Source organism: Phyllostomus discolor, chromosome 11 (assembly GCF_004126475.2).
Source record: "Phyllostomus discolor isolate MPI-MPIP mPhyDis1 chromosome 11, mPhyDis1.pri.v3, whole genome shotgun sequence".
NCBI classification, from domain to species: Eukaryota; Metazoa; Chordata; class Mammalia; order Chiroptera; family Phyllostomidae; genus Phyllostomus; species Phyllostomus discolor.
In genome coordinates this window covers 53,406,759-53,421,377 of record NC_040913.2, presented here as the reverse complement: position 1 = coordinate 53,421,377, position 14,619 = coordinate 53,406,759, and the positions used below count along the sequence as shown (strand labels likewise).

The following is a 14,619-nucleotide window of genomic DNA, read 5'->3' as shown; positions in this document are numbered from 1 at the left end:
TACTAATGACACAAGGCAAATTCATTTAAGAAGGTTAAGTAAAAAAACAGAATATGAAACTGTATACAGGCCCAATTTTGCTTTTAAAAATGTTTATATACATCCACATGGGGAAAATTTCACAACACAAATATGTAAACAGGGATGAAGTCTGGGCAGCAGTGAAAAAAAATTTTATATTTTTCCTTACTTTTATTTCCCAAGTTTTCTACAGTGAAAATAATCCCCAATAAGTCTTAGAAACAGAATTTAAAGTTAAATTACTCTGTTGCAGGGCTGCTAAGGGTCTTGGAAGTACTAATTTATATTGTCAATCTTTAAAAACCAAAATGGCTGAAAACATTAGGGATATACTGTGTTGGCTCCAGAACTCTTCCCAAATATCAATACAGTATATTATCTGCAATTGCATTTTCCTTGGTTTCAGTTACCCATGGTCAACCATGGTCCAAAAATATTAAATAACAAATTCAGAAGTAAGTAAGTTTTAAATTGTGTGCCATTTTAAGTAGCATGACGACACCTCATGTGTCCTGCTCCTTCCTCTCAGGAACGTGACTCCTCCCTTTGTCCAGCATCTCCAGGCGGTATACACTCACCTAACTATTACACACTTAGTCGCCATCTTGGTTATGCCATTGACTGCGGCAGTATCACAGTGCTTCTATTCAAATAACCCTTATTTTACTTCATAATGACCCCAAACCACAGTAGTGCTGCTGGTAGTTCAAAAATGCAAAAGAGAAGCCATAAAGTGCTACATTTAAGTGAACAGGTGAAAGTTCTAGACTTAATAAAGAAAGAAAAATAATTACTTGCTGAGATCATCCAGTGTAAGAATAAAATTCATCTGTGAAATTGTGTAATTTATAAATTAAACTGTATCAAAGGTATATATAGGTAAACAAACATAGTACATACAGGGTTCAGTGCTATCCATGGTTTAAAAAGTCATCCACTGAGGGGGTCTTCACACAGTATGGTCTGTGGATATGGGAGCTACTGTACTGTATACTTTTTCCACTGTGTCATACTACATTCAAAGGACTAAAGTGATACAAGGCCACTGTAACCAAAACAGTCTGGTACTAGCCAAAGAACAGACACATAGATCAATGAAACAGAAGAGAGCACCCAGAAACAAACCCATTTCTTTTTCGTCAACTAATATTTGACAAAGGGGAACAAACATACAATGGAGTAAACAGTCTCTCTTCAATAGTTGTGGTGGGGAAACCAGACTGGTACATGCAAAAAAAATGAAACTAGATAACCAACTTATACCATACACCAGAATAAACTCAAAATGGATTTAAAAAAAAAAAACTTAAATATAAGTCAGGATACCATAAAATCCTAGGGGAAAACATAAGCAGTAAAATTTGAGATATCTCGCAGAGCAATATTTTTGCAGATACAAGTCCTAGGGCAATGGAAATGAAGGAAAAAATAAACAAATGGGACTGCATCAAATTAAAAAGTTTCTACACAGCTAAAGAAACCATCAAAATGAAAAGGGAACCGACTGTATGGGAGAACACATTTGCCAATAACACAACAGACAAGGGTTTAATCTCCAAAATATATAAAGAACTCATACAATTCAACACCAGGAAGACTATCCAATTAAAAAATGGGCAAAGGACCTGAACAGACACTTCCCCAAGGAGAACGTTCCGATGGCCTACAGATATATAAGATGCTCAACATCACTAGCCATCAGAGAGATGCAAATTAAAACCACAATGAGACATCACCTCACATCTGACAAAATCACTATCATTAATAAATCAACAAACAACAAGTGCTGGCAAGATTGTGGAGAAAATGGAACCCTAGTGCACTGCTGGAAATGGAGGTTGGTGCAGCCACTGTGGAAAACAGTATGGAGTTTCCTCAAAATATTAAAAATGGAACTGTTTTTTGACCCAGCGATTCCACTGTTGGGATTATACCCTAAGAATCCCAAAACACCAATTCAAAAGAACTTACGGATCCCTATGTTCATAGCAGCCTGATTATCAGAGGAGTAGATCAAAAACTGTGGTACATTTACACAAAGGAATTTGTGTAACATTTACTATGCAGCCAAAAAAAAAAAATGAAGGAATTACTTCCTTTTGTGGAGGTATGGAGGGAACTGAAGACTATCATGCTAAGTGAAATAAGTCAACCAGTGAAAGACAAGTATCATATGATCTCACTTATAAGAGGAATCCAGTAAACAAAATAAACTATTAATGAGCAAAATAGAACCAGAAAATGGAATCAGGGAACAGACTGACAGCTGCAAGAGGGGAGGAGGGAGATGGATACTTATTTAAAGAAGGTGAAGGGATTACTAAAAAACACACATGAATGACCTGTGAATATGAACAATGGTGTGGGGACTGGCTATGGAAGTGAGGTGCATGCTGGGTGGAGGAAAAATGCAACATTTGTAAATGCATACAAGGTCTGTCCAGAAAAAGTCTAGCCATTGTTAATATAACAAGAACAGTTTGTGTGACATTGATGTCACCTGGCAGCCAAGGAGAGTGGACTAGAATACACATGCATGAACAATGACAACTTCACTGTTCTAGTCAGTGGTGATGGTAAACACCACTGAGTGAGCATGTGTACTGTGTGTCTATCACATTCAAAATGGCTTCAGCAAGTACAGCAATGAATCTGCACCAAATTTTGCATTAATCTTGAACATTCCTCTGCAGAAACAATTTCGATGATTCAGAGGGCCAAAACTATGGGCAACTGGTAATTGACAGCCTTATCATAACAACGTGCCCACTCATGAATCTCATCCTGTGTGGAGTTTTTGAGCAAAACATCAAATCACCAAGATGACTCTAGGACCCAGATTTGGCGCCCTGGGACTTCTGGCTTTCACAAAACTAAAATCACCTTTAAAAGGGAAGAGATTTCAATAAATATCTTCAATAAAAGTCTCAACTTCTGGCCAAGATAGAGGTATAGCTAGATACACTTTGCCTCCTCACACAACCAAAAGAAGGTCAATGACAAATTTAAAAACAAAAAATAACCATAACTGTCAGAAAATTGAACAATATAGAAGTCCAACAATGAAGGAGTTAAAAAAGAAACATTCATCCAGACTGGTAAGGGGGGCGGAGAAGGGCAGCAGGGGTGGAGAGGACTGGCTGGAAGGCAGCAGCTAGAGACCCCAAAAGGGAGAGGCAGCAGCTAGCAGACTGGGTGGTCCCACATTTGAGGGTGGATACCTACAAAGGAGTTCCCCATAAGCTGATTTCTCAAAGAAATTTTACAGGCAAGAAGGGGCTAGGAAGAAGTATTCAAAGTTGTGAAAGGTGAAGAAGACCTACATCCAAGATTACTCTATCCAGCAAAGTATCATTTAGAATGGAAGGGCAGCTAAAGTGCTTCCCAGATAAGGTCAAGTTAAAGGAGTTCATCATCACCAAGCCCTTATCATATGAAATGTTAAAGGGCTAATGTTAAACTTATCTAAGAAAAAGAAGATGATCAAAACTATTAACAGTAAAATGAAAACAAACTCACAACAGTCAACAATGAAACCTAAAAACAAAAACAAACACAAAGTAAGCAAACAACTAGAACAGAAATGGAACCAGAGAAAAGGAGGGTTATCATGGGGGAAGGAGGAGAGAGGGGGAAAAGTTAGAGGGAATAAGAAGCATAGATGGTAGGTACAAAATAGACAGGAGGTTAAGAATAGTATGGGAAATGTAGAAGCCAAAGAACTTATTTCTGTGACCCACGGACATGAACTAAGGTGGAGGAATGCTGGTGTGAGGGGGTATGCAGGGTGGACCTGAATAAAGGGAAGAAAAAAATGGGGCAATTGTAATAGCATAATCAATAAAATATATTAAAAATAAAAAATGGATTAAGACTTAAAAGTAAAACTTGAAACCATAAAACTCCCAGAAGAAAACATAGTAGGTAGTAAGTTCCTTTTCTTAGGACTTGGTGATTATTGTTTTATTCTGACACCAAACGCAAAGTCAACAAAAGCAAAAACATATTAAACCAAACACTTGTGCACAGAAAAGGAAGCCATCAGGAAAATAAAAAGGCCACCTACTGAATGCAGAAAATATTTGCAAATCATATACCTGATAAGGGTATAATATCCAAAATATATAAAGAAATCATATGACTTAATAGTGGAAAAGACAATCTGACTAAAAATGGGTAGATCTGAATAGACATTTACAAAAATTTTATTGTATGTTTTCCATTACCATTAAACCCCCTTATAATCTCTTCCCCACTGCAATCGCCACAATGTTGTCCATGTTCATGATTCCTTTTTTCCTTTTTACTTGATCCATCCACCCCCCTAATAGCTGTCATCCTGGTATCTATGAGACTGTCTCTATTTTGCTTGTTCAGTTTGTTCATTAGATTCCACGTATGAGGAAAATCATATGGTATTTGTCTTTCTCTGTCTGGCTAATTTCACTTAGCATAGTGTTCTCCAGGTCCACTCATGCTGTTGCAAAGGGTAAAATATTTTACCAAAGAAGGCATATAGATGGCAACAGGTACATGAAAAGATAAATGCTCAACATCACTAATTAGGGAAATATAAGTCAAAACCACAATGAGATATCATATTACACCTGTTAGAATGGCTATTATCAAAAAGACAAGAAATAACAGTGTTGGCAGTTTGCACTCTTGGTTGAATGTTCCCATTGGTACAGCCACTATGGAAAACAGTATGGGTATTCCTCAAAAAATTACAAATAGAATTACCATATGATTTAGCAACCCACTTCTGGAAATTTATGTGAAGAAAATAAAAACACTAACTTAAAAAGACATATGCATCTCTATGTTCACTGCAGCATTATTTACAATACCCAAGATAGGGAAATAACCCACATGTTCATCAACAACAGGATGGACCTTGATGGCATTATGTTAAGTGAAATAAGTCAAACAGAGAAAGACAAATAATGTCTGATCTCATGGATATGTAGAATCATAAAACAAAACAAAACAAAAAACAAACAAGCCAGAGCAGAGGTTGGAGGATGTGGGGAGCGGGAGAAGTAGGTGAAGGGGATCAAAAGGTATAAATTTTGAGTTATAAAATAAGTCATGGGAGTATAATGTATAGCATGGTGACTATAGTTAATAATTCTGTATTGTGTATTTGAAAGTTGCTAAGAGAGTAACTTTAAAAGTTCCCATAACAAGAAAATTTTTTGTAACTATGTAAGATAACATGTTAATTAGACACATAGTGGTGATCATTTCACAATATATACAAATATGGCATCACGCTGCATATGTGAAACTAATATAAATATGTCAATTATACCTTAATAAAAAATACTTGAAAAAGTATTTTAGCTGAGAAGTAAAGACATAATAACTAGGGAAGCACAAGCTTAAGGAAAGACACTTTTAAAAACAATGTTTCTTTTTAGTCTAAAAGTAAAATTAAGCACATTATAGAAGGTTTGGAACATGGAGAAAAACCAGTCACCGTTTAGTTAATTTCCTTCATCCTCTTTTCTGTACACATTTATGTTTTTGTTTTAAATGAACCAATTTTATTTTTGTAAAATAAACACATATTCATCAAAGGAAATTCTGAAATGTAAAAGTAGTTGGAAGAAATAAAAATAGCATTTATTGACATCTTTATCTTCATTTTTCCAGTGCAAGATAAATATGCAAATAAAAAAGTAAATTTATAACACTTAAATACTGTTTTGTGACCTTCACATCAGACAGCAGACTTTTAAAATGAGGAAGCTGAGGCATTTAAGATCACATAGCTGTTGAGGAGCAGTACTAGAAATTGAACCCAGACAGTTTAGCTCCTTATTCTGGGTTCTAAACTAACATGGGCTACTGCTTCTGAGACTAAAAATTTTAAGTTTATTTACATTTATCTCTCTTGACCACTGGGATATTCATAGGCTAATTATGAAAGTAATAGCTCAGGTTAACACTTTAGCTTATTTTCCAGTCTTTGGAAACTGCTTTACTGTGTCCTGGCAGGTTGGTTTTCATTCCTCCTCTTGTGACTGCTGCAGCTGTTTACTCATGTGCTTCCCCTCTTCCCTGCTTTTCTACCTAAATCAGACCCAAGTGTTGTTTTCAGTGGAGGTGTTGGATGTCCAGATTAGGATCTTTCTGCAGTAGCTAATGAGCTATAGTTATTTTTCTTTGCATATTATTTTCCTATTCTCTTCCCTTCTCCAACTTTTCCGAACTTGTCTCACTATCAGTTCTATTAATGAAGGTGGAACCACCCTAAATCAAGCTACATTAAAAATACATTCTATAGAATTTTAGTAGATACAGTCTGATACAGAATGTCTTGTAGGTAAGTTCTTCTAGCATTTTTCAAGTGTATTTTGGTGGAACACTGGTACTATGAGGGTCTTAAGTTTTTTTCATTAAAGATTGTTTTAAGTTTATTTTTAAATGAAGCTTTATATTGTGCAGTTTATCATGGTATAATTGAGAAATAAAAATTGCATATGAGGTCAGTCCAGAAATTATCCAGCCATGTAGGGACTTCTTAAAATGTTTTATTGATTATATTATAGTTGTCCCAATTTTTCTCCCCTTTACTCCCCTCCACCCTATACACCCCATCTGATTCTCATTCCCTACCCCTGATTCATGTTCACGGGGGCATCTTACATACTAAGTTCTTTGGCTTCTCCATTTCCCATACTATTCTTAACCTCCCCCTGTCTATTTTCTACCTACCATTTATGCTTCTTATTCCCTGTACCTTTTCCCCCATTCTCCCACTTCCCCTCCCCACTGCTAACCCTCCATGTGTTCTCCATTTCTGTGATTCTGTTCCTGTTCTAGTTGTTTGCTCAGCTCCTTTTTTTTTTTTAAGGTTCATTTGCGGAGTTGTGAGTTTGTTGTCATTTTATGGTTCATATTTTTTGTCTTATTTTTCTTAGGTAAGTCCCTTTACCATTTTATATAATAAGGGCTTGGTGATGATGAACTCTGTTAATTTCGCCTTATCTGGGAAGCACTTTATTTGCCCTTCCATTCTAAATGACAGCTTTGCTGGATAGAGTCATCTGGGATATAGGTCCTCACCTTTCATGACTTTGAATACTTCTTTCCAGCCCCTTCTTGCCTGTAAGGTTTCTTTGAGAAATCAGCTGATAGTCTTATGGGCACTCCTTTGTAGGTTACTGTATCCTTCTCTATTGCTGCTTTTAAGATTCTCTCCTTATCTTTGATCTTAGCTAATGTAATTATGATGTGCCTTGGTGGGTGCTTTCTTGGGTCCAACTTCTTGGGACTCTCTGAGCTTCCTGGACTTCCTGGAAGTCTATTTCCTTTGCCAGATTATGGAAGTTCTCCTTCATTATTTTGTTCAAATAAGCTTTCCACTTCTTGCTCTTCCTCTTCTCCTTCTAGCATCCCTGTGATTCGGGTGTTGGAATGTTTAAAGGTGTCCCAGAGGTTCCTGAGCCTCTTCTCGTTTTTTTTAAATTCTTGCTCCTTCATTCTGTTCTGGTTGAATGTTTCTTCCTTCTGCTCCAAATGGTTGATTTCAGTCCCAGTTTCCTCCCCTTCACTGTTCGTTCCCTGTACATTTTCCTTTATTTCACTTTTCATAGCCTTCACTTTTTTTTCTATTTTGCAACCATACTCTACCATTTCTGTGAGCGTCCTGATTACCAGTGTTTTGAACTGTGCATCTGATAGGTTGGCTATCTCTTCATTGCTGGGTTGTATGTTTTTCTGAAGCTTTGATCTGTTCTTTCATTTGGGCCATATTTTTTTGCCTCATGGTGCACCTGTTACATACCAAGAGGTGGAGCCTTAGGTATTCACCAGGGCAGGGCAACCATCTGGCTGCATTGTGGTGCTGTATGTGGGGGAGGGGTCCAAGAGGGAACAGTGCCACTTGCTCAGCTCTCAGCTGGCTTTCAGTCACTTTCCCTGCTACCCACAAGCAAATCGGGCCCTTCTGGTGCTGATTCCCATGTGGGTGAGTTTGTGTACATTCTAGGACCCTGTGGGTCTCTCCAATGAAGTCTCCTGTGAGGCTGTGAGTTTCTCCATCTGCCTCAACCCCCCCAGTTTTTTTCAGCCAGAGTTTTTGAGGCTTTATTTCCCTGAGCTGGAACCCTGGGTTGCATGCTCTATCTCGCTCCCCAATTGTTCCTCCTAGTGTATCTGCCCGCAAATGTGGGACTGCCCAGTACTACAGCCACCACCTTGCCTTGAGTCCCCTCCACCCCAGCTGTCCATCTCTGCCCCTCCTAGCAGTTTGGATGAATGTTTCTTCTTTAATTCCTTGGTTGTCAGACTTACATACAGTTCAATTTTCTGGCAGTTCTGGTTATTTTTTCTTTCTAAATTTGTTGTTATCCTTCTTTTGGTTGTGCAAGGAGGCAAAGTGTATCTAGCTACACCTCCACCTTGGCCAGAAGTCTCTTTAATTCATTTTAAGTTAATGTTTGTGTATAGTTCATTGTTTGCATATGACAGGCCCATTCTCAACACCACTATTAAAGAGACTATCATTACCTCATTGTACATTCTTGGCTCCTTTGTCATAAATTAATTGACCATATATGTGTAGGTTTATTTCTTTAATAAATAGCATTTCCTTGAGAGTTTCAAAGATATACTCCTCAGAATTTTCAGAAATGATAGAAATAGCTAATATCCAAGAATCAATCATTAAAGGCAATTGTGCACTGCTTGGGCAACCCTGGCCTACTGTTAATCCTTCAATGCAACAAAGAATAAAATTGAGAGCAGAAATAGATAAATTCTAAAGTCACCTTTAAAGAGGTCAGCCAAATGACTCTTGGCTGCCAAAACAGAAACCCAATAAAACAAGATAATGGAATTGTAATTTCTACTAAGGAACCAATGATTATTGTATACCAAATGGAGGTTCAACCCAAAATTCAGAATTTACTAAAAAAACTAATCAAAAGCAGTCACATGATTCAGACTCCTCTCAGGCGGATAACTATAAAAAGAGTAAATGGAACAGTAAAAGTTCTCTTTTGTAAAGAAAGGACATTATGAAGAAGACATTGTGGAGTGAACTATCCAAGTGTTTGATGTATAACCACACCCTCACAGCAAGCTGAGTGGGTCGCTCAATGAACCTATTCAGTAAGCTAAATATGTGACCCTTCAGGTGGGGTATAGTGGATTTCCAAAGGAGAAGCCATGTTGACCACTGAGATAAAAGTGTACAACCAAAGAAAAAATCAGCAATCCCAGCAGAAAAGATGTGGGCCACATGCAAGAGCCTACAGAAGTGTCACCTTTAGTTCAGTCCAACAGTGTCCCTTAAGCAAGCCAAAGAATTCCAGGAGGAGGAAATCGTTAGTTGGATCTACATTCCTAGGAGCTATGGAAGAGTCACCAAATAAAGCCAAGCATAGAGATGCATCCCTCCACGTCAGGGAAGCAGCCAGGATACAAGTCTCTCAAGAACTTCTAAAGAGCCCACAAGACAGAGTCAGCTTTAATCATGTGGCAGGCCCTGACTGGTGTGGATCAGTTGCTTGGGTGTCATCCCACAAAGCAAAAGGTCAATGGTTTGATTCCTGGTCTAGATTGTGTGTTTGTGTGCGAGTGGCAACCAATCAATGTTTCTTTCTCTCATCGATGTTTCTCTCTCTCTTTTTCCCTTCCTTCCCCTCACTTTAAAAATAGTAAAAATTATTTTTAAAAAAGTCATGTGCCAGGCTCAGGGAGCCACATAAGAACTATCTTAGTTCCTCACTATTCCTTCCTCCTCTCACTCCACCCAATCTAGAGGCCAACAAGGTCAGAAACAGGAAATCCTAGGACACAGAGGGGAAATACAAAAAGAGCAGAAGCCAATCACATCCTCTTTTCTCATAATAGGTGGTCGCCAATGAGAAGTCTTAACTGGGAGAAAGTCTTACATTTGAGTGAAAGCTTTAGTGTTGATTAAAATACTGAACTGGATATATTCTATTGTTAAAATGAGTCTGTATTTTGTAATTTCTATTACCTAAGATTACAGCTTCCTGAATGTACCTTTTGTTTATTTATTACTGAATTCCAAGCACCTAGAGGAGTGTTCATCAAACAACTGTTAAACCAGTAACTTGAAAAGTGAGCTAAGAACACAGCCATGCCACAGTGGGTGACCATCAAAAAATAGCTCATTGACTACAGAGGACAAAAGAGAAAAAGAAAGGAAAAAAAGTAAGGATCATCTTTCAAGAAGCTTGGTTGAAAGAAGAAATAAAGTGGTCAACAGTGGGAAGGTTCAGGCCAATCAAGTATTACGCTTCTGCACTTTTAAGATGCAGAAGAAAAATCCAATTAAAAGATTTTAAGTCTAATTAGCTTTGCAAATATTAACTCCTTTAATCTTCACAACAACCCAAGACAATGGATAATATTATCTCCTTTCCATAAATAAAGAATCTGAAGTACTCTGGGAGTTTCTGAAGATCCCACTATAGCAACTGAAATAGAAAGCATCAGCTTTAACCAACTGTCAGGCTCATTCACTCATAAGTAAGAATAAAGTAGTGACACTAGAAAAGGCAACAAAGAATAAATTAAGAATAGGTTGGGGTGAGCCTTAGGAGAAGCGTGCTTCATTCTTTTAAATTAGAGGAGAGGAACAGAGTATGCATGTCTGGCAAACTCTTATCCCTCAGAACTCAGCACAAGTATCATGTACATTGGGAAGTCATCTTTAATTGTTAAAATATGAGAATAAACAAGTTAGTGAGATGCTATGCCCAGGTGATAGCCCTTATTTTTTGGATGGGTTAAGGGTGAGATGGGTAGAGACTGGGAATAGTCTTGAAGACAGGGATGAAAGGGGAAGAGCATAGAGGGATGACCAAATCCAAGAAATTAACTGAGCAATCATGGCAATGACTCAGCTCAGATTAGACACCATCCATTAAAGCCAGGTTGGGGTTTGGGTAGAAAAGTATAGAACAGGAGCACCAGGTCTCTGAGAGTCTTGATGAGAACAGAACCCAGGGAATTAACTACAGGTTCCAGACTGGATATGGAAGATGCCAGAAGTGGGCTGTAAATTGGAGACCATGAGGGGATGAAGAGTCTGGCGATCACAGTCATTGTGAAAGACAGCAAAGAAGTCGGGGAAGTTTATTTGTAACAAGAAAACAAATCAGCCCTGGCTGTTGTAGCTCAGTCGGTTGGAGCACTGCCCTGTAAACTAAGAGATTGTTGGTTTGATTCCCAGTCAGGGCACACGCCTGGGTTGCAGGTTCAATCCCTGGCCAGGGCATGTGTAAGAGGCAACCGATCAATATTTCCCTCTCACATCAATGTTTCTCCCTCCCTTCTTCTATTTCTAAAATCAATAAATATCTCCTCAGATGAGGATTTAAAAAAAGAGAGAAAGCAAATCAAAATGCTCTTCCCTAATTTATTGTCCCGGTGACCCCGGCTATCTTTAGTACCTTGAAAATGACTTGCTATGTCTATTTCAGAGTCTTTGTGCTTGCAGTTCCCTCTCTACAATATGTATGTTTTCCAACAAACTCTGATATAACTGGCTTCTCACCATTGAGGTGACCATCCCAGTTATCTTCCCTAACCCCAAATGCTAAAGCAGTCATCCACTATAACCTGTCCCTCCCTGCCATTACCCTTTTATTTTCTTCATAACACTTAACACTACATGAAATCACATTATTTATTAACCTATTTAATGTTGGTCTCCATTATCCTGCTAATCATTTTACCCTCTGTACAAAGCATGTGGCTTATATAGGAACTCGACAGACACTTGCTGAATGAATGAATAAATGAACTGGGGGAGCAAATGTAACACTAAAATACAACTATCTGCTTGTCACAAAATGTGGGAAACATGCAGATGGTAGAAAATGGCAGAGATTTTTCCCTCAAAAAGAGAATGTTGTTCACCACCCATGGGGGCAGGGGTAGGCAGATTATTGTTCCTCAGGATACATAATCAGTATCAGAACTCTGACTTACTTAAGAGCCACACTTCTAACTAAAGGAAATCACTTCCCTCTTAGTGGGTAAGCTTGCAAAGAAAAATTTTAAAGCAGGGTAACGGCTCCCATCCAGACTTGCCAAAAGACCATTCCTAGAAAAATTGTGCCTAAACTCCACCGTGAGCACTGTAAACACTGAGACCAAGACTTGTTTAACCTTGCATTCCCCAGCAACTAGCACTGTTTGGCCCATAGTAGATGCCCAGAATGTTTATTAAATAAGCACATAAGACATGGTTTTCTGAGGAATGGCCATCCCATCAACTCCTACACTGTGAATACACTCATTTTAGAAACAGGGCAAGACAGTTAAAGGAGCTCTAGCCTAGGCCTCTCTCTGGGCAGCAGTATGATTCCTAGAATTCAATACCCATCCATCTTGTGTCACAGGTTATCAAGTATTACTTTCCCCAGAGTCACCATGTATCAAATTTGTATATACTTTGCCAGTATAATAGCTAATACAGTATGGTAACCAAGGACAGATTTCACTTGCCTTTTTAAATTTTTTTTCCCACTGAGACAGTGTTCTCTCCTTCTTGCTCTCCCAAAACAGAGAAAGAACGATGGCAGTTGGCGAATGGCAAATGGCAGTTACTGAAGCAACACCAAAAGCCAGCTTTGCACTCAGGAAGAGAACACTCCATCTCTTCCTCATGGTTTCAGGTGCTCTACACGTTCAGAGAAACTTCTCTACTAACAAACTATAGAAATGATCCCTGAAATTATAGTCTTGCCTTTTTAAACTTTTATATACATTTTGGTAAAGAAAGATAACTCAAAATACTGAAAGAACAACTAAAATTGAAGAATTCTACTGTTAATTTTGTATCCACCAGCATATAGCTCACTGTGTGATCCCAGGAAAATCATATCACCTTCCTGACTCTTACCTTCATCAACAATCATAATGTTCTTTACCCAAAGGGTAGTTTGGGGAAAATCAATTAGCTAGCATTTAATACTTAGTTGTAGTGTAACTCCGAGAGCAATGCTTGAAAGATGCCATAGATCAAATTAATTATGAAACAAGGAAGATCATAAATATTAAGCCCCCTTCAAAACCTAAGAAGTTGAGATATGAAGATTTAAAATTATGCCTGTGGCTCTGATACTAACTCTCACACAAAGACATATATTCTCAAAAAAAGATTCTTACTATTCACAACAGACCCTTAATATTTGGAAAAGTCCACTGCTCCTATACTCTGGCAAGACTAATTTCACATGTATATAGAAAGTACTAACCGTGACTAGCAACTGAAAAATTATAACTGTTCAAACAGTTCAGTGTTGCTGTCTAATCTCAGTGTTATTCAGGTAACATACAGTCCGCCTTATCAAAGTTAATTAAACAATTGTAGTGAGAAAAAGTTTAAGAGGCCACAGCTACTTCTCTGCCCCCCTGACTGCTGAACACCGCTAACACTCAAGTAAAAAAATACCATAGCAACATCCAGCCCTAAGGTCCACGCTTTCCTACCACACGACCGCCTAGCTTCCTTCCACTTTAAAAGTACTTGAAAGAGTTTTTGTTTGTCTAAAAACTCTGTGAGACTGAGAAAGACAGAAATTACGTAAAACCCGAAGGTCAGCTCCTGAACCAGAGGCTGGAATTTACATCTAGGAATGTGTCACTTGTTCCCTCTTTTGCCTACATGAATGAAGCACCGAGACAAGGAAGGGGGCAGCCTCTTCTTTTAGCCTGACACGCGCACTGCTGAGGACAACGGGCCGGGCCGAAGATCACCAGGGCACCCAGTCTGACCCTAACTGCCCAACCGACCTGCTGCAGTCCCCGGGGCACCTGGGGCTCATAGGTGGGAGGCCTGGGCTGGCGGCGGGACAAAATCTCTGCCCTCAAAGGGCAGGAACCACCAAGGTGCAGGCGCCAGGATGAAGGATTGGCCCCCAAACCTCCAGCAACCACAAGGGCCCCCGCTGCCTCCAGCCTTCTCAAGGAGGTACGCAGGGTACCGTGTGGGGGACAGCCGGGATAGCAGCGGCCGGTACTCACAAAGCCCACTGGAGCCGGTGCTGCAGAACATGGTTCCGCCTGGCCCGGAGCCCCCGCGGGGCGACTAGGGGGAGGGGAAGCACAGATGGAGGAACCAGAGACCGCGCAGGCGCACTTCCGGCGGGGCGGTGAATGTAGCACTGGATTCCTCTTCAGGGTCCGTCTGCGAAAAGCGCATGCGCGGTCTTTGGGCCAACGCTCTGTCCTCCCCCTCCCTTCCTGCATGGAAAAGGAAGTGCGTCCGCACCGGGACTATCTACCTCTGCCTCCTTCACCAACGGCCACGGGCGCCCTTCACAGAACACTGGGATGGCATAGGAGGATCAAAGGTCTAACTCCTGCGAGCGGCACACTAGTGCTCAGCTCTGCCTGCGTGGAACGCAGATTCTTCTCGAATGCCGGCGGAGTAGCGTTCCTCGCGACCTCTACCCTCCACGTGGAGTGGACGCCCGAGGGGTTCCACGCTCGCTCAGTCTTTTGGGGCGTTCCCCAAAAGCTCTTAACAGTTATCAATTATTTTTAAGTGTTAAATGGATCTCAAGCCCAATAGATTTGAGAACTGCTGTAATAGGAGTTCAC

At 39.6% G+C, this 14,619-nt stretch overlaps 1 protein-coding gene and 1 non-coding gene across 3 annotated transcripts in view; both read right to left on the bottom strand.

The window, feature by feature from the left end:
* Positions 1 to 14,198, bottom strand: part of UBAC2 (UBA domain containing 2) — a 253,828-nt gene extending 239,630 nt beyond the window's left edge. Inside the window, exon 1 of one of the 2 annotated variants that reach the window (XM_028526383.2) lies at positions 14,041 to 14,198. In XM_028526383.2, the coding sequence (XP_028382184.1) occupies positions 14,041 to 14,071 (31 nt within the window). In that variant the 5' untranslated portion in view covers positions 14,072 to 14,198. The remainder of the gene's footprint in view (positions 1 to 14,040) is intronic. The other variant, XM_028526382.2, reaches the window with a different exon arrangement.
* LOC114509051 lies at positions 12,537 to 12,758 on the bottom strand. Its single transcript, XR_003685606.1, has one exon. It is a non-coding gene; the product is annotated as a small nucleolar RNA U3 (small nucleolar RNA).
* Positions 14,199 to 14,619: the final 421 nt, after the last annotated feature.